At 37.7% G+C, this 23,410-nt stretch overlaps 1 protein-coding gene across 4 annotated transcripts in view; it reads right to left on the minus strand.

Annotated features, from left to right (window-relative positions):
* Nucleotides 1-16,535: 16,535 nt before the first annotated feature.
* Nucleotides 16,536-23,410, minus strand: part of CCDC171 (coiled-coil domain containing 171) — a 312,135-nt gene continuing 305,260 nt past the window's right edge. For all 4 annotated transcript variants that reach the window (XM_028512445.2, XM_036021569.1, XM_028512435.2 and 1 more), the window contains one exon: nt 16,536-18,967. In XM_028512445.2, the coding sequence (XP_028368246.1) occupies nt 18,746-18,967 (222 nt within the window). In that variant the 3' untranslated portion in view covers nt 16,536-18,745. The remainder of the gene's footprint in view (nt 18,968-23,410) is intronic.

Genomic DNA, 23,410 nt, shown 5'->3' on the forward strand with positions numbered 1-23,410 from the left:
GATGAAGAGGGTGCTGGGGTGGGGAGGAAGATTAGCTGCTGCAGCTGCCCCCCCATCTAGCCATGTGATAAGGACACCCCTGGAAGTGGAAGATCAACAACTTCGATTGAGTCTAGCTTAAGAATTCATTCTGGAGCCTTTGAAAGCTTGAAAAAATGTGTAATTTCAGAAATACAGTTATTGTTTACATTAACTTTGGAGGCTGATTATACTTGTTTTTGGAAAACCACTTCAATAGACCTTTGGTTCTTCAAAGGTAAAGGCAAGATTCTAGTCTGACATATAAAATGTCCAGAAAACATTAACTGCTTTGTATAACTATAACTAAAACTCCATTTTGTGTGCATTTGTCAGTAGGCTGTGACTAGGAAGTAGGCTGGAAGGAAAGCTGAGATTCCTTCCCCGGCTTGCTGACACCCGCTGCCTGGGCAGAAACCGGGCCTGAGTGAAGGAGACATGCTGCAGAGCATCCCCACTGTGGGAAAGTGAGTCGGCCTCCAAAACTCGGCAGCAGACCAGGGAGAGTCACTCCATGAGAGGGCTTTTCCTCAGGGCACTGGGAGTCTTTAGATCTGTTTCCAGCTTTACGATTTTTCTCTCCTGTGACAAAATACCCTTCAGTTATTTTCAAGTCTTCATTAAAGTTGTGCCAAATACTATAGCCTAGCCCTGGCTGGTATAGCTCAGTGGATTGAACGCGGGCTGGGAACCAAAGTGTCCCAGGTTCGATTCCCAGCCAGGGTACATTCCTGGGTTGCAGGCCAGAACCCCCAGCAACCACACACTGATGTTTCTCTCCCTCTCTCTCTCTCTCTCTCTTTATCTCTATCTCTATCTCCCTCCCTTCCCTCTCTAAAAATAAATAAATAAAATCTTAAAAAAATACTATAGCCTAGTCTTAGTAAAGATATTGAATTAATAATCAAGAAATCATTAAAATAGTAAATTTTATGTTATGTATATTTTACCACAATTTTCTAAAAACTGTTTAATAGTTTGGACCTGGCCAGGTGGCTAAGCTGGTTGAAGTGTTGTCCCTTACAACAAAAGGCTAAGGGTTCAATTCCCAGTCATGGCAAATACCTAGGTTGTGGGTTTGATCCCCGGTCATTGTGTATGGGAGGCAACCAATTGATGTTTTCTCTCACATAAATGTCTCTCTTTCTTTCTCTCCCTGCTATCCCCTTCCTCTCAATCTAAAATCAATAAACATATCCATGGATGAGGATTTAAAAAAAATCTTTAGTAGTTTAAAAAACTCCCACAAAAAAAGTCCAGACCCAGATTGCTTCACTGGTGAGTTCTATTAAATGTATTTAAAAAATTAATATTAATCTTTCCCACACTCTTTCAAAAAACAAGAGGAAGAATACTTCCCTAATTCATTCTATGAGACCAGTATTATCCTGATAGCACACAAACACACCACAAGAAAATTTCAGACCAATATCTCTTATGAATAAAGATGAATAATCTTCAACAAATCCTAGCAAAGGGAATCCTGCAGCCTTATAAAAAAGGATTGGAGACCCAAGATGGCAGAGGAGTAAGTAGAAGCTACACTAACCTCCTCCTAAACTGGAATTACAACTACATTGTGGAGAAATCATCTTGAATAACCAACTGAACAATAGCAAGAGAGAAGCCTTATAACCATGGACAGACAGAAGAAACAGCTTCACCACAACGTGACTGGTGCACAGTGCAGAAGAGATTCAAAAGGGCTGGCTGGGCTCCCACAGATGGCAGCTGAAGCTCTGGAGGAATATTTCAGCAGCCAGTGGGTTCCCCCGAGAAGCGTGGGCTCTAAACCCCAAGCTGGGCTCCCCAGCCTACAGCACCAGACCCAGAAAAGAACCCTAATAACATCCAGCTGTGAAAAGCAGTGGGGTTTCTGTCTGCCAGGGAGAGATGGCTGGAAACTCAGACAGCCTCCTAGAGGGCCAATGTACAAAATTTCACTTGTAGTCATTTATCCTGGGCTCCAGGAGAGGAAGGGCAGAGTGTTCTAGAGACAGATGAGGAGAGTCTGGGGTTGGTGGCTCAGGAGAGAAAACTGAAGGAAGACCAGCCAGGATCCTTGTGCTGAGTTATTCCCCACACTGAAGAAGCCATCTTTCCCAGGCAGCGCATTCCCCTCCAAGTGGCATCAGCATACTGGGAAGCAAGAGCCCGGCCCACAGAAATTACTCTGCCTCACCCTGTGGAGCTTAATTTGGGCTGCTGAGTATGACTTGAGGCTATATCATTGATTAGTTTAACAACTAAGGCAGATCTCTGGGAATTCAATGAGACTTCAGCTGACCCTCCCCAGGGCCTGGTCCTGATTAAAGCCAGCCTTGGTGCTCAGCCTGGTTCTTTCTGCACACAAACAGGCCCAGCAGAGGGAGCCACACACCATGGATTGCTAATAGCTCCAAACAGGTTGACCAGGGCCACTCATAAACAGTGTCTGACAGAGGTCTACACCAGAGTCTTTGTAGACCTACCTAATTAATATAAACAAATACAAAGAAACAGCCAAAATGGGAAGACAAAGAAACAGACCCCAAATGAAAAACAAGAGAATTATCCAGAAATAGAGCTAGATGAAATGAGGGCAAGCAATTTGTCACATAGAGAGTTTAGAGTAATGATTATAAGGATACTAAGCAGCATAAAAAAGACATAGAAACCATAAAAAAGGACCAGTCAGAAATAAAGAATGCAATATCTGAAATAAATAATAATACATGGAAGGAATACACAGTAGGTTAGATAAAACTGAGGATCAAAACAGTGATTTAGAAGACAAGGTAGAAAAAAACACCCAGGCAGAGCAGCAAAAATAAAAAAGAATTTTTTAAAAATGAGAAGAAATTAATAAACATTTTGAACAACATGAAGCATAACACTATCCACATCATGGGGATACCAGAAGGAGAAGAGAGCGAGCAAGGGATCAAGAACCTATATGAAGAAATAAAGACTGAAAAATATCCTAATCTGGTGAAAGAAAAAGACACACAAATCCAGGAAGCTCAGAGAATCCCAAACAAGTTGCACCCAAAGAGGCCAACACCAAGACACATCATAATTAAAATGGCAAGGCTTAAAGACAAGAAGAGAATCCTAAAAGCCACAAGAGAAAAGCAGATAGTTACCTACAAGGGAGCTCCAATTACACTGTCATCTTATTTCTCAACAGAAATATTTCATGCCAGAAGGTAGTGGTGTGGAATATTCAAGGTGATTTAAAGCAAGGACCTATAACCAAGGCTACTTTAACCAGCAAGGGTATCATTTAAAATCGAAGGAGAAACAAGGAACTCCCCAGACAAGAAAAAGCTAGAGTTTGTTAACACCAAACCAGTACTGCAACAAATGTTAAATGAGGAAGGAGGAGGGGGAGGAGGAGGGGGAAGAAGAAGGAGGAGGAGGAGGAGGAGAAGAAGAAGAAGGAGAAGCAGCAGCAGCAGCAGCAGCAGCAGCAGGAGAGAGAAAAATCATCTAACAATAAAATGGCACTAAATATATATCACCTGAAATGTAAATGGCTTAAATGCTCCAAGCAAAAGACACAGGATAGCTGAATGGGTAATAAAACAAGACCCATATATATGCTGCCTTCAAAAGACACATCTCAGACCAAAAGATACACACAGATTAAAAGTCAAGGGATGGAAAAGATATTTCATGCAAGTGGGAAAAAAAAAGCTGGGGTAATTGTACTTATATCCAACAAAATAGAGTTTAAAACCATGGCTATAATAAAAGACAAAAAAAGGACACTACATAATGATAAAAGGAACAATCCAACAAGAGGATATAACCCTAGTAAACATTTACACACCCACCACAGAAGCACCTAAATAGTTGAATCAAATCTTGATGGACATAATGGGAGAGATGGACAGAAATATGGTCATAGTCAGGGATTTTAACACCCAATTGACTTCAATGGATAGATCTTCCACACAGAGAATCAACATGGAGACGGTGGCCTTAAATGACACACTAGATCAGATGGATTTAATGGATATCTTCAGAACATTTAACCTCAAAACAGCAGAATATACATACCTGTATTTTGTAGTGTATAATGTACACTTTTATGACCAAACTTTTTAGGGAAAAATAAGGATGCAGATTATACATGGGCGGTGCTAATTCCATATCTCTACTGGTACATAAAATTTCTTATACCTTGTATCTCTGTTCTTGTGTTTTGTAATTATTGGTTACATAAAATTTCTTGTATCATAATATGTTAAAAAATAAATGCTAAAATTCTATATAATATAAAAAACAAATATCTAAATATAAATAAATAAATAAATATTTAATTTAAATAAATTAAAAAATTAAAATGAAAGTTTGGGCCAAAAGCATGGGTACACATTATACATGGTGAAATACAGTATTTTCAAGTACACATGGAACATTTTCTAGGATAGACCACATGTTAGGACACAAAACAATTCTCAATACATGTAAGAAGACTGAAATCATATCAAGCATCTTCTCTGACCACAATGCTATGAAACTAGAAATCAATCACAAGAGAACACTGAAAAGCATACAAAAACAGGGAAGCTAAATAACAAGTTATTAAACAATGAATGGGTCAACGAGAGATCAAAGAAGAAATCAAAGGATACCTATAAACAAATGAAAATGAGGACGCAACATCCCAAAATCTGTGGGACACAAAGAAAGCAACCCTAAGAGGGAAATCCATAGCATTACAGGCCCACCTAAAAAAAAAAAAAGAAAAAGTTCAAATAAACAAGGTAACTTAACACTTAAAGGAACTTGAAAAAGAACAACAAACAAAACTCAAAATGAGTAGAAAGAAGAAAATAATAATGATCAGAGCAAAGATAAATGAAATAGAGTCCAAAAAATAGATACAAAAGATCAGTGAATCCAAGAGCTGGTTTTTTGAAAAGATAAACAAGATTAACAAACCTTTAACCAAACTCATCAAGAAAAAAAGAGAAAGGACCCAAATAAATGAAATCAGAAACAACTGACACCAAAGTAATACAAAGGATTATAAGAAAATATTATGAACAATGTGCCAACAAACTGGACAACCTGGATGAAATGGATAAATTCCTAGAAACATATAATCTTCCAAAAATAAATCAGGAAGAATCACAGAATCTGAATAGAAAGATTACACCTAGTGAAATTGAAACAGTAATCAAAAAACTCCCAACAAACAAAAGTCCTGGACCAGCTGGCTTCACAGGTGATTTTTACCAAACAGTCAAGAAGAACTAACACCTCTCTTTCTCAACTATTTCATAACATTCAAGAGGAGGGAAGGCTCCCAAACTCATTTCATAAGGTAAGCATTATCCTAATTTCAAAACCAGATAAAGACACGACAAAGAAAGAAAATTATAAGCCAATGATGATGGCCTAATTATATATCCCTGATGAACATAGGTGCTAACATCCTCAATAAAATATTAGCAAACAGAATACAGTAATGCATCAAAAATATCATACACCATGATCAAGTGACACTTATTCTGAGAAGGTAGGGATGGTACAACATTCACAAATCAGTAATTGTGATTCACTACGTAAACAAAATGAAGGATAAAAATCACGATTATATCAATAGATGCAGAAAAAGCTTTTGATAAAATCCAGCACCAAATTATGATCAAAACTCTCAGCAAAGTGGGAATAGAGGGAACATACCTAAACATAAAGTCCATATATGACAAACCCACTGCCAGAATCATATTCAAAAGGCAAAAACTGCAAGCGTTCCCATTAAGCTCAGGTAAAGACAGAGATGTCCACTTTCACCTCTCATATTCAACATAGTGCTGGAAGTCCTAGCCACAGTAATCATTCAAGAGGAAGAAATAAAATGCATCTTAATTGGAAAGGAAGAAGTAAAACGGTCACTATTTGCAGATGACGTGACACTATACATAAAGAACCCCAAAGATTCCACTAAGAAACTACTAAAACTGATACATGAATTCAGCAAAGTAGCAGGATACAAAATTAATATACAGAAATCAGTTGCATTTTATTTGCCAATAACAAACAAACAGAAAGGGAAATTAAAAAAATCCCACTGACAACTGCTACAAAAAGAATAGAACAACTAGGAATAAACCTAACCAAGGATGTAAGAGACCTGTACTTCAGAAAATTATCAGACACTGAAGAAAGAAAGTGAAGATACAAATAAGTGGAAACACATCTCATGTTCATGTATAGGAAGAATTAACATCATTAAAATGTCCATACCACCCAAAGCAATCTATAGATTCAGTGCAATTTCTATCAAGATTACAAAGATGTACCATACTTCACAGAACTAGAACAAATATTTCAAAAATTTATATGAACCTACAAAAGGACCCACATAGCAACAGCAATCTGAGAAAGAAGAGCAAAGTTGGAAGAATCATGCTACCTAATATCAAACTATACTATAAGGCCATAGTAATCTAAGCAGCATGGTTCTGGCATAGAAACAGATACATAGATCAATGGAACAGAATTGAGAGCCCAGAAATAAACCCACTCATTTATAGTCAAACAATATTTGACAGAGGAAGCAAGCCCATACAATGCATCAAAGATAGTTTATTCAATAAATGACATTGGGAAAATTGGGCAGATATGTGCAGAAAAATTAAACTAGACCACCTTTTACACCACATACAAAAATAAATTCAAAATAGATTAAAAACTTAAATATTGGACCTAAAACCATAAAAGTCCTAGAAAAAAACACAGATAGCAAAATCTTGGACATTGCTCATCATAATATTTTATCAGATATCTCTCCCCAGGCAAGGGGAAAAAATAAAAAATAAATAGAACTACATCAAATTAAAACGTCTCTGCACAGCAAAGGAAATCATAAACAAAACAAAAAGACAATCCACAGAATGGGAGAACATATTCACCAATACATCTAATAAAGGGTTAATATTCAAAATTTATAAAGAACTTATAAAACTCAATAATAAAAAAGCAAACAACACAATTTAAAAAATGGGCAAAGGTCCTGAATAGGTCCCACTTTTCCAAAGACGACATACAGATGGCCAATAGATGTGAAAAGATGCTCAATGTCACTAATCATCAGAGAAATGCAAATTAAAACCACAATCAGATATCATCTCACACCTGTCAGAATGGCTACCATCAATAAATCAACATATAACAAGTGCTGACGAGGATGTGGAGGAAGGGGAACCCTTCTGCACTGTTGGTGGGAATGCAGATTGATGCAGCCACTGAGGAAAGCAGAGTGGAGATACCTCAAAAATTGAAAATGAATCTGCCTTTTGACCCAGCGATCCCACAATATATCCAAAGGAACCCAAAACACTAATTTGAAAGAACATATGCACCCTTATGTTCATTGCAGCATTATTTACAATTGCCAAGATGTAGAAGCAGCCCAAGTGTCCATCCATAGATGAGCAAACAAAAAGCTATGAGACATTTACACAGTGGAATATTACTCACCATAAAAAGGAAGAACATTTTACCTTTTGCAACAGTATGGATGGACTTGGAGAACATTATGCTAAGTGAAATAAGGCAATCAGAGAAAGACACGTACCTTATGATTTCACTGACATATGTAGTTCATTAGATTAATGAACAAACTGAACTAACAAGGAAAGTGAGGACAGGCTCATAGATGGAGAGCAGATGACAGTTAGTGGTGGGGAAGTTAGGGGGTGGAGGGATTGAGCCAAAATGAAAAAGGACTCGTATACAGAGACAACAGTGTAGTGCTTGCTAGGGACTAGGGGTATAAAGGGACTAAATGGTCATGGAAAACATACAAAAACATTAAACTAAAAAAAAAAAAAAAAAAAAGAATTATGCACTACACTATGACCAAATAGGATTTATCGCAGGAATGCAACATTGGTTTAACATGTGAAAAATCAATGAATGGAACACATCATATTAATAGAATAAAGGACAAAAACCACGTAATCACCTCAACAGATGTACAAAAACTGTTTGACAAAAAACCTGATCCTAAAATTCCAATGGAAATGCAAGAGATACAGAGTAGCCAAAACAATCTTGAGAAAAAATAAAGCTGGAAGACTCACATTTCTCAATTCACAACTTAACTTCAAAGCTATAGTAATCTAGTAATCAAGACAGTGTGGTACTGGCTATCTTTATATATATATATATATATATATATATATATATATATATGCACACACACACACAAAGAAAGAGATTTTTCTATCTAGAATATACAAGGTATACTCACAACTCAAAAAATTTAAAAAAAAGACCAATTAAAAAACAGGCAATTGGGACTTCCCGCCAAGATGGAGGCATAGGTAGACACACTGTGCCTCCTCACACAACCAAAATAAGGACAACAACAATTTAAAACAAAAAACAACCAGTACTGACAGAAAATTGAACTGTATGGAAGTCCAAGAACTAGGGAGTTAAAGTAGACACATTCATCCAGACTGGTAGGAGGGGCGGAGTCGGGCAGCTGGGATAGAGAGGGGTTGCTGCAAAGCGGTGGTTGGCGGACCCCGGGCACGCAGGTGGCAGTGGGTGGACCCAAGGAAGCAGCAGATTGTGGAGGGGCACAGCACGCAAAAGGCTGACGGACCCGGTGGTTCCACATTCGCGCACAGATAAACGAGGCAAAACTGGGGAGCAAGACAGATCGCACAACCCAGGGCGGGGAAATAAAGCTTCAAAACACCAATTAAAAATGGCTGTGGGGGTTGAGTTGCTAAGAGAGACTCCCAGCTTCATAAGAAAGTTTGTTGGAGAGACTCACAGGGTCCTAGAACGTACACAGCCCACCCACACAGGAATCAGCACCAGAAGGGCCCAATTTACTTGTGGGAAGCGGGAAAAGTGACTGAAATCCAGCAGAGAGCACAACAAGCACCATTGTTCCCTCTCAGGCCCCTCCCCCACATACAGCATCACAACCCAGCAACTGGGTTGCCCCGCCCTGGTGAACACCTAAGGCTCTGCCCCTCACTACAAAACAGGTGTGATGAGACCAAAAAAAAAAAAAAAAAAAAAAGGCCCAAACAAAAAAACAGATCAACACTCCAGAAAAAAATAAAACTAAGCAACAAAGAGGTAGCCAACCTATCAGATACACAGTTCAAAACACTGGTAATCAGGATGTTCACAAAATTGGTTGAATTTGGTCGCAAATTAGATGAAAAAAATGAAGGCTACACTAAGTGAAATAAAGGAAAATGTACAGGGAACCAATAGTGATGGGAAGGAAACTGGGACTCAAATCAATGGAGTGGACCAGAAGGAAGAAAGAAACATCCAATCAGAAAAGAATGAAGAAACAAGAATTCAAAAAAATGAGTAGAGGCTTAGGAACCTACAGGACATCTTTAAACATTCCAAAATCTGAATTATAGGGGTATCAGAAGAGGAAGAAGAAGAGGAAGAGCAACAAGTGGAAAAGTTATTTGAACAAATAATAAAGGAGCACTCCCCCAACCTGGCAAAGGAAATAGACTTCCAGGAAGTCCAGGAAGCTCAGAGAGTTCCCAAGAAGTGGACCCAAGGAGGAACACACCAAGGCACATCATAATTACATTACCCAAGATGAAAGATAAGGAGAGAATCTTAAAAGCAGCAAGACAAAAGGAGAGAGTTACCTACAAAGGAGTTCCCATCAGATTGTCAGCTGATTTCTCAAAAGAGACCTTACAGGCAAGAAGGGGCTGGAAAAGAAGTATTCCAAGTCATGAAAGGCAAGGACCTACATCCAAGATTGCTCTATCCAACAAAGCTATCGTTTAGAATGGAAGGGCAGATAAAGTGGTTCTCAGATAAGGTCAAGTTAAAGGAGCTCATCATCACCAAGCCCTTATTATATGAAATGTTAAAGGGACTTATCTAAGAAAAAGAAGATAAAAAACATGTATAGTAAAATGACAGCAAACCCACAATTACTAACAACCACACCTAAACCAAAAATTGTGGGGCGCTCCACCCGCAGGCTCCCCGCCCCTGCCCCGGCCACCACGGATGAGAATAAATCTACCAAGACAGATCTGCTTGGGGAGGAAAGGTGGCCAATCTCTCAAAGGAGAAGGGTCAAGAGCCTTTTCCTCAATGGGCCTTTATTGGGTTCATTTGCACAAGAATACAGGTAAAGCTCATTAATCATTATTCAGGCAGTAAGGATCAAACAATAGATAACAAAGAACTCTGAGGGCCTATTCTGAATCAGGTCTGATAGCTAAAGAGCAATAAAACTTTTGAGGAACAAACTCATTTCTTGCTTGGACCCTTATTTAATTGAGAGCAATTAAACAAAGCAGGTTTCACAGGAGTTTATGTATTTTTTCTTAGGCCTGATTGCCCGGGGAACCCACCCTTTCCAGCACAGGGCTGCACCACCCTCTGTGATTGTTTCAGGCTTAAGTTAAGCAGGGGAAGTAAGGCAGCCAAGAGATTAGGAGCCTTCTTGCAGACAGAATGAGGATTCAGGCTTTGTCAAAGCCGAGGGGCAAGAGTCCATCACCCCTTTTGCTGTAGCCCCCCAAGTCCTTCCTTGGGGACCTCCCACATAATTGTGCCTGTCTTAAGTCATTCCCCCCTTGGGGAATCTTACCCATCATTGGCTAACTGACTAAGCATTGGGGGCCAGTTATGGATGAAGTAAAAGGAGCAGAAGCAGTGCTCCTGCAAGGGAGATAAGCTTTGTTTCCTTAGTGTCTTATGGTCTGAAGGTCATTGCCTCAGCCTTAGCCGTGGGTGGGGGCAGAGGGCGGGGGTTATAGCTTCCAAAACCAGGAAGGGCAGTTCCCAACAAAAAATAAAAACAAACTAAGCAAACAACTAGAACAGGATCAGAACCACAGAAATGGAGATCACATGGAGGGTTATCAACAGGGGAGTGGGAGGGGAAGAGAGGGGGAAAAGGTACAGAGAATAAGTAGCATAGACAGTAGGTAGAAAATAGACAGGGGGAGGGTAAGACTAGTATGGGAAATGTAGAAGCCAAAGAACTTATATGTACAACCCATGGACATGAACTAAAGGGGGGAATGTGGGTGGGAGGGGGTGTGCAGGGTAGAGGGGAGTGAAGGGGGCAAAATGGGACAACTGTAATAGCATAATCAATAAAATATATTTTAAAAACAGGAAATTGAATAGACATTCTTCAAAAAAGATATACAAATTTCCAAAAAGCATATGGAAAGATGCTCAACACCACTACTCATTATTAAAATGCAAATCAAAGCCACAATGAGATACCACTTCACACCCAGTAAAAAGGCTATTGTCAAAAAGATGAACAAAAAAACCCAAAACAAAACAAAAACAAATGAACAATAACAAGTGCTAGCAAGAAGGTAGAGAAATTAAAAAAACTCCTACACTGCTGGTGGGAATGTAAAACAGTACAGTAACTTTGGAAAAGAGTTTAAAAATTTCTCAAAAACTTAAACTTGGAGCTACCATATGACCCAGCAATTGCCCTTCCAGGTACATACGTGACAAATGAAAACATAACATGTCACACAAAAACTTGACAAAGAATGTTCCTAGCAGTATTCTTCATAATAAACCCAAAGTAGAAACAAGCCAAATGTCAGTCAACATGATGAATGGATGAAGAAAATGTGGCATATTCATACAATAGGATGTTATTCCATGTAAAAAGGAGTGAAGTGATGATATATGCTACAAAAGGAATAAACCTTGAAAATATCATCCTAAATTTAAAAAGTCAGGTAAAAAAAGGAAATACATGTGATCCTATTTGCATGAACTATGCAGAATAGGAAACCCACACAGACAGGAAGTAGATTCTGGTGGCCAGGGGCTGCGGGACTGAGGAATGGAGAGTGCCCACCTGTGTGGTGACTGGGTGTGGAGTGTTCTTTGGGGTAATGAAAATGTTCGGAATTAGAAAGTGGTGATGGTTGCACATCATTGGACCACACTAAACTCTATGTATGAATTGTATGATATGTGAAGTCTATCTCAATAAAGTTGCACTTTTTTAAAAAGATAGGCATGTGCTCCTATCTGAACACAAACTGTTACAACGTAGATGAACCTAGCCAATGAGTAATTGTCAATTGTGCAAGTGTTTTGTTATAAAGTGACACAGAGTTTGCACTCTGATTAACTTGATATGCTGGGAATACTGGGTTGGGCTTCCTCAAGGGTTTCTCTTACTGGGAACAGGGATTCTTTTTCCCTACAGATCAAAGAGAGTAAGAAGCCCCACATATATTAAATGACCTTGAAGCTGATAATGGCATCCACGTCCAGCTCTACAGGGTGTGCATAGTGACACACTAAGACGTAGGTGGTGCCCTCTGAAACTGTGCTTGCTGGCAGCCCTGCTATGGGATGGAGTCTTGGACTCCAGCATACTTCAGTAACAGCATCGCTACCGTCATCTGAAGGCACAGTTTTAATTGTGACTATGAACTCCGTGTCACAGTCATCTTTCTATAGTCCTCAGCTCAGAGGAAAACTCGAGTGCATTCACTTAAGGTGGTGCTCTTTTGTAATTATAAAAGCACTTAAAATGAATTCAATAGTCAGCTGTCCATCAAGGTCACTAAAGTGAGCAGTAGCCTTTAAATCTCAGGTCCTAAATGAACTTCAGGGAGTATCCAAGTTCCAGAGCTTTCCATGCAGTTTCACTGCAGAAGCCTCTTACTTTAAGACCAGGAGTATGTTTAGAAAACTATAGAAAATATAGTTTACTATTGTTGGAAGAAAAGGGGCAAAAATTACATGTCCTATTATATATCCTATGTTTATTTCATGTAAGGTGCTTTTCACGAGGCATCCAATACAATTCCATGCATTCTAGATTGCATTTATGATGTCCCCTTATGCAGATACTGCCAAACCTTGGCGGGATCTATTGAGGACAGGAAGCTCCTCTTTTCGTCTCGTCATCAGTGAATATTTATGAGTATCTGATGGCTCCTCCACTGTCAGCTGTGTCTCCTTCAGATCTAAGACTCTGTGTTTTATGTAGTTTCCACAGCAGCACAACATTTCTGGAGCTGCTTCCCTGGGAGGAGTCTGTCAACAATCAGCCTCTCACTGGCATTAACACACAATAACAGACAATGAAGCATGACTCAATTAAACCGCAAAAACTGTCTTCAGACAACAGGAACCAAGTAGCTTTCCAAACCTATGAGGGGCTTCTGTTGCATGATTAGCGTTAAGGTCAGTGCTTTGAAAACATCTGTCTAAGCACCTAACAAACCCACCACAAAATTTAGAGAAAAAAGCAAAACTCTGTTTTGGTTTATCTCCTTCCCATACTGTATCCAGATATGTTACAACTTCTAGTACACAATATCAACTAGGTCTCATCACTGCAAAGATTAAAACCAAGTTTTCCCTCTGAAATGTCCATGGAACTTTAATTTGCAAAGAAGGTACAGTTTGGGAGACTTCAGCGTCAAACCTGCTTAAAGCTGACAAACGTCTGCGGAGGGAGTGGCTGGGGAGAACACGCAGGCACCTGTGTCATGAGCTCCCGGGACAGCTGGCTGCGTATGCCTGTGGACCCATTGCCCAGCCAGGAAAGAGTCTTATACTAAAGTTGCTCCAAACTTTTTTTACAATATAATAAAATTGCCCAGGGTCAAGAGAAAAGACAGAGCTCTTCTACCAATACGTAAATGTACACATTTACGCCTCACTTAGCCATGAGGACTGAATATTTTCCTTAGAGAACCGAGGCTTTTGTTTGTTTTGTTTTGTTTTTGTTGTACTTGAAATATTTAACCCTATAGGTTTAAATCTTCAGTACTTCAGGTCTCATTATATTGAACACGATCATTTCAGCTAAAATTGCTCTCACTGAACTAAGCCATTAGGGAGAAAAACTATATTTCTTTACTGAAGGAAAGATAAAATAGATTCAGATATTATATAAAAACAATTTTCAAAGATTCTTCTGTTTGAGAAATTATTAAAATTCTTTTACTTCAACTGTTGTAAAAGGCATGGATAAATGACCAGGGATGGATGTTGAACTCACAGGGTAAACAGTAAAGGAAAGTGCTCTGGAACATTTAAGATAAGGTTTATAAACCCCAAATCACTATTCTAAGCTATGATTAATATACATTCTTTCGAGACTGAATTTCTTTTATAAGAAAGCTATAAAACTGCCAACAAAAGTGGAATCAAATAAAGGCAATCATTTAAAGTTGACCTTAAAGATAAATTTAATACATTTAAACTATAGAAATTAAAATACATATTGAGATAACAAGTTAATTAAAAATTATAAATAATGATGGCAATAGGGAGAGACTAAATGTCCCAATGTAGGCAATCACTCTTTGCTATATTCAGAAGCCAGGAATATAAAATGGAAACCTAAAAAAGATTTGGAAATTCAAGTGATGAAGGTAACTAGTGAGAATAATTTAAAAGAAGGAATGATTTATCTAATTGAAAATATTGAAAGAAATGTATTGATCTTTAAAAAAAACACTAAAAGTTTACTAGTTGTATTAGTTTCCTGTGGCTGCTAAAACAAACTACCACAATCTTGTGGCTTAATACAAATTCATTCTCTCTTCATTCTGGAGCCTCCCAGGGGAGACTGTTCCCTGGCCTGTGTTAGCCTCCAGCAGCGCCTGCACCTCTCAGCCGAGGGTGGAGCGGGGGAGGGGGGGGGGGCAGCCTCCATCCTCAAGGCACAGGGCGCCAACCTCTGCCGCCACCGACACATCGCCTTCTCCTATGTAGTCGAGTCACCCTCTGCCTCCCTTCTTATAAGGACACTTGAGGGTTCGTTTAGGGCCCACCCAGATTATTAAATTCCGAATCTCAAGATCCTTAATTTAATCACACTTGTAAAGTCCCTTTTGCCATGTAAGGTAACATTCACAGGTTCTCGGGATTAGGGCATGAAAATCTTTGGGGTCATCACTCAGTCTACCACACTAGCCCAAAAAAGATATTTTATTTTATCCCCATCTCCATCCCAGGAGTTATACAAACTAATGCTTTCTTGGTCAGCTTACTGAGTACACGTCATTACTTCCCATTGGGAAGGCACAGCTTGTTCAGGCTGGGTCACCGTCGATGTCTTTCAGTGGAGGGTGTGTCTCGGACAGTTTACATACAGTCTCTCAGCCCACGCTGGAGACGCTGGGCAACATGATGGAGAGTGTTAGATCCTTTGAAAGATAGGTACAAACTCCACTATTCCCCTCATTACTACTCATATGGATGAATGGATGTGTTCTATTTTGTCTAATTAATGGATAAGGGATCTAAATTTCAAACCAAAACATACTTCTCAAAACAATTCCTAACTAGTCAGAACAATTTAAAAAGTTTTTCTCCTCTTAAAATATGCCAATTATTACTGGAAAACAGGCCTGGCAAAGTGGAAATTGGTGGGCTTTGGAGTTACAGCTCTGGGCTTGCTAATTACAGCTCTGGGCTTGTGTGGTGTCAGGTAGTCAAATGTTTAACATTTTAGATGCTCAGTTACTTACCAACAAAATGGTGATACAAATACTTACTCCAGAGGTTTATTGTGAGAACATCAGAGTTTTGTTATAATGACAGGCACTGAATAGTTGCTCAATAAATATTATTTACTTTCCACCTTTTATTTTAGAAAATGTGTGTATAAAAAGTACAAAGTAAAACAGGATCAATTTACCATTGTTTAGTAGTCTATAGAATGAATTCAAATCTAACTGGTAAACATAGTAACGTGAAAATAGTAATGATCTCATTAAGCACTCGATGACAGCACATACTATAAATGTGAAAAGTACTGTCACTAAGTTTAATAGGAGTCAGACAGTTGGCAAAGTTATCAATCTTCTATTATTTAAAAGGTTATCTATGTTATTATTGAACTGGCAATTCTTGCATTTTCTATACCTCTTTTTATTTATTATTTCATTGCAAAATATTTATATTAAAAATACTAGCAAAGCCTCAATAAATAAGTGTCACTTAGGTGTCAAAATAGTAACTTTAAGAATCCTTTTAATGGCAATGAATGATACAGGTATTTTTCTAGATCACAGGTTAGTAAGAAAATCCACATACTATGGTGTAAAGTATAACTTCCCTACAAAAGTATTTGAAGTCATTCTCCTGAGAAATGCCTACTTTTTACATCCTTCTTAAGGAGGCAAAGAGGCTGACAGAGCAACTGTCCTTGCCAGCCCAACACAGGTCTCCCACATGCAGCAACTGGTCGCTAAGGCACTCAGAAGCAGTCTAGAGTTCCTCAGATCTCTGTAGGATATGTTATTAAATCTTCCCCTCCTGCTGGGTCTGACTTCTGGGGGGGGCAAACATATGGTGTAAAAATTACTATATTTGAAGATGAATACTAATGATCACTCGGAAGGCTCATTCTGTATCTCTATGGCCTCCCCTGTCTAGTTGGTTATAAATGTGACGTGCTTTGATTTGATTTAATAAGCTTTTTGAATTTATAGTTCAGAATTTACTGTATAAAATATATCTGGAAAATTGGATATCCACACATATGAAGAGACAAATACATTTATTTTTGGTGTTAGCCCATTAACAGATTGTAAAATTAAGGCAAGAAGACTAAAAAGTCTGTCCAAGGAAAAGTTTATAAACTTTCCTCTTGAATTAGTAGGATCTAAAAATAGATACAACACAAACATACACAGAGAGAGAAAGTGATACAGGGTAACACTTTATAGTGTGAGATTTGAAAGCTAAATGCTGTTACGTGAACTAAAATGCTGCGTATCACTTTCCATATAGACAATATTTTAATCATTGTATGAACTAGCAGAAAAGAGTTTTGAATGTGCAGAAGTTATTCTATGATCTACACAAAAACAATCAATAGTGTTTTCTGTGTTACAATAAATTTGCAAGTTGAATTTCACACATTATATTACATAGGGCATAGTTTGGAAAACTCAAAATACAGAATGGTTAAAAAGAATTCCAAAGAAAGAATTAAGAGAAATTTGGTTAAGGATGTAATTTTACTCCACATAAACAGCTTTCTAAGAATTTATACAATGCTAATTACACTGGCTCAGCACGACAAGGAACAGTACTGTGCTGTGCAGTGTGATAGTGACAGTGCTGTGTTATTTCAGAGGGCATAAATCATTTGGCTAATTTGGCTTAGAACACAAGCAGTACATACACAAATTTTATTTACCAAAACCAATTAAAAAATTATCAGAAATTGGGTATATTTTAATCAAATGCCCCTGTAAAGTTAAGACAATACAGATTTCATAATACATACTATTATTTTCTAATGTATCCATAACAAACTCCACAATGAAAAATAATATAAAAGATGGATTTTGTACCAAAACCCTGTCAAAAACTACAGTTCACAGCAGAAGTTAATATCACTGGGAGTTAAATGATTAATACAAAAACAAATACATACTACAAATATTCTTTTGTTCTTCACTTACCATGATGCGAACTGCTAGGATTTAACCTTTAAGGGTTAAAGAGTTTAATCAATGTCAATGTCTGATCTTCTGAAGGCGATAAAGAACAGTCTGTCTAGCGATACTCAACAGAACATCACTTTGTCAAGCCACAAAGCGCCCAAAAGCTTGTCAAGTAAGTTCCGAGAAACCTCTTTGTGGTTAGAACTCAGCTCCTTCCTGCCTGACCTATTATTTGATATTTGACCACTTGGTTGCAAGACACTTGCTCTTTCTAGCTGAAATGTCACTGGGGCATCTTGTCAGCTCCCCGACATCTCGGCCTGACATACAATTTTACTTTTGTGTGCTACAAGGCAGAAAACGCAGGGCAATGGCCTTGTTTTAAATTCTGTCAGCATCAAAGATGGGCGTCACTCTTGGGTCCTACCAACAACAAAAACAAAAAAGGAGTCTATTTTGAAGGTCAAAACAGCCATTACCTTGAAGTTTTTCAGCTTATACTAAACATATTACCTGCTATACGGGTGTGGGAGCTGTCCTTAAAAAGTGCCTAAGCCTACCACAGAAATCTTCCCAGAGCAATTGCTCTACTTTCTTATCAAATGCAGCCATGATAAAAGGATGAGTTTTCATGCCTGCAGGGACCCGATTCAGCAGTTAACTTAACTTGTTCAAATGGGCAAGTGGTATCATGTAGCTTTACAGGGAGCAACCTGACCTTCTCACATTGACCAGGAGTGACATTATTGTGGGGGAGGAAAAGCAGTCACATCATTTCTGTTTTGCACAACCTGCTTAAAGTTTGCAACTAAATGCTTGTCTTCAGTTGAGCTGACAAGAGAGAAGAGGGGGTTCAGTGAACCATGGCAGGGCTGCCATGGAATGACAGGAATCATCGGCATACATTTCAAATAGCTCTCTCAATCCTATTAAAGCATTGCCGTCCTGCTTTAAAATAGACAAGTATGAAACAACTTTGATAGATAGAGACTAAAATGGCTTATTGATTTTTTTTAAGTCTGAAGGAAATTACCCAAAATGTGTCATTCCTTAACATTTAAAATTATGTTACATAAAAATGAGCAACTGTGATAATAAATAAAACTTAGAGGGGAAGAAAGTTGGTTATTTCATTATTTAAGGAGGCGCAGATACCTGCGCATGTCCAGATGGCATGGAATTTTTAAAAACCCACGGCCACTTGAGTTGGAACAAAATTTAACTGATAAGAAAATCCCCCTTCAAAACAATTTTAATTGTACTGCTAACTCTTCCTGCATTTTTTAAATTTCATAAAGTCATAATCCAATCTGAGGTGGCCTTTTGGCATTGGCAGACATAGTTACTGGAGAAGATTGTGATGACGTCAGGGGCGCAGAATTCACAAATGTCTCCTTTAAGAAAGTGTACGTTGTATCAAGTTCAGCTTTCAATGGCAAAAAATCCCCAACACCAATTGTCTCAGCCTGAAGAGCAGCTCTTGAAGGAACTGAGAGATTTGAATGGTCTCGTGATCCTGCCTGTGAAATTGGGGGTGGGGGGAGGGGGTGAAAAGTATAAACATAAAACTCTTAAAATCTAAAATTATAAACAAAGAAGTAGACCAATAATTACTTCAATATGAAATGCCATTTGTATAATCCAGCAATTTTCAACCTTTTTCATCTCATGGCACACATAAACTAATTAGTAAAATTCTGTAACATACCAAAATATATATTTTTCTCCTGATCTGACAAAGAAATAAAAACACTGCTATTGTTGTGTTGGCTGTTGTCATTTTTATTTGACAATCTAAGGGTAAAGAGGTCATTGCCCCTGACTAAATATTCAGGTATTACATATTTTAAAAATTCTTGCCACACACCAGTTGAAAATTGCTGACACAATCCATATGATAATACACAAGTATTAAATTATTTTCCAACTGTGATTGCATCTCTCATTTGTTCTATGTCATAAACATGAAAACTCTGTATAAAACTTTTTAAAGTTATTGAATCAGTGAATACAATCAGACACTTTTACCTCTGCTTCCATCCACTGGCAGTTTACAGAAACCAATATTAATAGTGTTTATCTCCTTATGCTGTATAATGTATATGCTATATAATATGGCAAATTACAATGCTTAGAAAATGAACTATGGATATTTACATTTTTCAAATCCATCAACCTGACTTACTTAATTGAAAAACATAGCATGACAGAAAAAAGTCAATCCCAGTGACTTCTAAAAAATAGCATGAGACATAAAATGCAGGTGAGATAAACTTTTTGCCTTCACTTTTAATAATTATGCCACCATCTGTTTTAATAAATACTGTTCTAAGCATTTGGAAATCATATATCAAAATATGGAATTGCAATATGAAAAAAGTTTGTCTCAGATTTTAAAATATTACTGGTATACAGAAACTATTGGAAATCAAACTTAAGATATCCACACACTCAAGAAGTACTTAAAAACAGAATTAATATTTCAATGAAGCTACATATTTAAGCCTTAACTAACATCAGCACTCAGTAGTTAATATTTACCATGAACAAAGTCTTACTTGTAAAGCAGAAAGGTATTGTTTTACAGCACTTATAGATAGTGGGAAAATAGTGATCAATTGCATGTCAGAATTTTCCAGATTCCCAGCAAATAAATGTTGTCTATAAGTCTAGTCTAAAAACCCATTTTGTATTGCAGAATTTTTCAAATAAACATCTTTTTAGTAGATCCTCTTACAGTTTTGACAACAAATAGTGTGAACTCTATGTATCTGCTTTATTATGTCATGTTGTACAAAATCATTTCTACATGTGAAAACAAGAAGGAAGCTATCACTAGCCTTAGAAAAGTATTAGAAATTCAACTGTTGTATGTTACCATTTTTGTGGATTTTTTTTTAAAACTACAACTGGAGAAAAATCAATGGTTGCATCTAACACCTAGTTCAGCAATTTTCTTTGATCTCTGTTCTTTTGATTTCTTGATACTCCACTGCAAGCCTACAGCTGACAGAAATCATCTCTCTTTATGCTGGAAGTTAAAAAACACCTGAAGTGGCCACTTGGATGGCTTCATGAAGGAGAAGGTTTAACTTATCCCCGTTAAAGGATGGAACTCTCAAGATCCCATGTTAAACCTGATTAGCAGCACTGATGAATTTCACTTGCACAACCGTAATATAGCACTGAGCATATCAGTTCAGAACCAGAACAGCACAAAATAAATGGGAAAGTTAAGAATAGTATAGGAAACAGAGAAGCCAAAAAACTTATGTGTATGACTCATGGACATGAACTAAGGTGGGAACAGGGAATACTGGAGGGAAAGGGGTGCAGGGCAGAGGGAATTGAAGGGGAGAAAAATAATGGGACAACTGTAATAGTATAACTGATAAAATATACAAAAAAAAAGAACTGGAACAGAGACATCTCATCAGATGCCGAAGGGGCACTTGTTTTTTGGGTTGTTTTTTTTTGTGCCTTCACTGCTGTACTGCTGTACTGCCACAAGAACCACCTTTTCTGATTTTCTTTCCTCAGCTATGTGTCCGAACAGGCAGCATCACTACCTGACGGAGCCGTGGTAAAGGCAGCAACGCCATCTACTAAATTAACGCTGCCGAACCTGGGGGCGAGGGAAATGCTGGCAGAGCAGGAGATGGCAGGGCCTGATTTTCTGCTTAATAAAACTTAGCTATAGCAATAGTATTCTTTATTATGATAAAAGAATACTGTTAGGCAAGGCTTCAAAAGTTTGTTGTTACATCTTTATACTTCAAGTACGGGTCTAAGAAAACGATACGAGAAAAGTGAAGAGCATGCAGAATCAGGCGAAGGAAGGTCAGGTATTCTCCGAGGGTTTTCTTCTTCTTGATGCCTCCGACTGGAGAAAGATAATTGTGCCAAACTGACCAATCCCTCCTGTTTTGCAATGTTAAAGATAAAATTTACTCAAATCTATATTCTGTTCTTGAAGTTTCCCTTTTTGTTCTCGTGACTCCATCAACCTAGCACATCACACATTAGGAAGGCGGTCCTTCGGGGAAGGTCTCTCTGCTCCTTCTCCTTAATATTCTGTGGGTCTAGGCTCTCTGTCTGCACAGGGCCCCTCTTTTGTCTTTTCTCATCTTTCTTTTTAACATGTCTAGTTTCCACCATGTTGTATGAAACCTTTTCATCTAACTTAACACTTTTTTACTAAATAAACTTGAAATGGAGTGTTGAGTATTTCGCTAGTATTTCAAATCAGAGACTCGCTTTGTGCACGCTATTTTCTGATCTTATGTCCTAAACATAAAAAATAACCTAAAAAAGATATTTCCTTAAAGATCTGCAATCCCAAAACCAAAAGGTGTGCCCTCTACCAAGTAAACACATTTATTTTTGTGTAAGTGAAAATAAACTTTCTTTTGTTACTAGGGTCATTTGTTATACTCCAATCTGATTTTAAGTCACTTAACAGCTTAAAAACAAGCCAGCAAAAATTCTAGTGAAATTTTTATTTCAGAACGTGATATTAAAAAAACAAATAAATATGAACTATTTGTCTTCTCATGAGTAATATCCAGAAATATATCATAACATTTTTAATATAACACAGAATGTAAAAGACAGTTAAATAACTTTTTATCAGAGACCATTAAAAGTTAATATTCACCACCTGATTTTATATTTTAAATCTATAAAGCCTATGTTCATTTAAACTACTTTTTAAACTGCTGAGGTATTCTAGTAGTCTCTCCTATAAATCTACATTTAAGCAATCTTTCAAAAAGAAATTAGTTACCTGAAATAAAAGCTAGGTGTCATGTGAATCTTTATGGAACCACTTTTATTTACTCAATAAGTTGTAAATGATTCTATTTGAACTGTTATATTCCATCAGCTAAATATATATTCACAACACAAAATGTGTCCACTAAATTTCTGCATTTTAAGAATTTTATGAAATACAGTAATTGGACATGTCCAATAGCCATTTTTCAAGTCTTTAATATCTTAGTTTTCTAAGACTGTTTTCCCAATAAAAAAGTAAATAAAACATTAGTCTAACAATAAGATAATCACTCAATAAATTATCTATAAATCAAAGCAATTTGCAGACCAAGGCTTCTGAAACAATGACACTAACCTATTTTTCTCCTGTGTAGCATTTATGATCAAGTTTAGTGTTCTAGAGCCTAATATAAAAAGTGAGGAGTGATATGATTTAGTAAGCTGGAACAGCACTGCATGGAGATTACAGTAGGCACATAGTATGGGGAAAAGAGTATTAGACTGGAGATGAGAAGACTGTAGTTTTGCCTCCCAGTTTTGTTACGATCTAACTTGGTCATTTTGCGGCAGGTCAATCAGTCTTCTAGGTCTCACTTCTCTTACAAAATGAGGAGCCAGACTATTTCCAGCTCTGAAGTTCTACAAGTGTATCATAATTCCACATGTGATGGCATATAATACAAGGTTAACAACCAAGTTTTGAGGATGACATTAACTCAGAAACCAGAACTTCCCAAATACAATATTTAAGATTTTGAAGGGATATAGATAGGCCATTCTCAAGGGGAAGGAATACATACTGCACATGGTTCTAAAACACAGCCAAATAGGTAACAAGATCAGCCACAGTTTAGCTGATAACGGCTTCCTTCAATTAAATTCTGTAGTACATTTTCTTATTACTTTGGCCTCCACGATGACATTTTCAATTCTGTAAATTACTGACTGCTTTTAGGTAGAGTGTGCAGCTCAATACATACTGAAGAGGGGGTCCAAGTCCCCACGAGAGGGCCTTACAGTGAGGCTCCCTCACCATTTCTGCCTTCGCTCCTAATGCATTCTTACCACTAGTCTCGGTACTCGGTGTCACCGTTTTCTTCTTTCCATATACGTCAAATTAGTTAACCAAATCCTCCCTGTTTCCCAGTTCTGCCATGCTGGCATCATAGGACACTGCGGTTTGCACA

This window comes from Phyllostomus discolor, chromosome 3 (assembly GCF_004126475.2).
Source record: "Phyllostomus discolor isolate MPI-MPIP mPhyDis1 chromosome 3, mPhyDis1.pri.v3, whole genome shotgun sequence".
NCBI lineage: Eukaryota > Metazoa > Chordata > Mammalia > Chiroptera > Phyllostomidae > Phyllostomus > Phyllostomus discolor.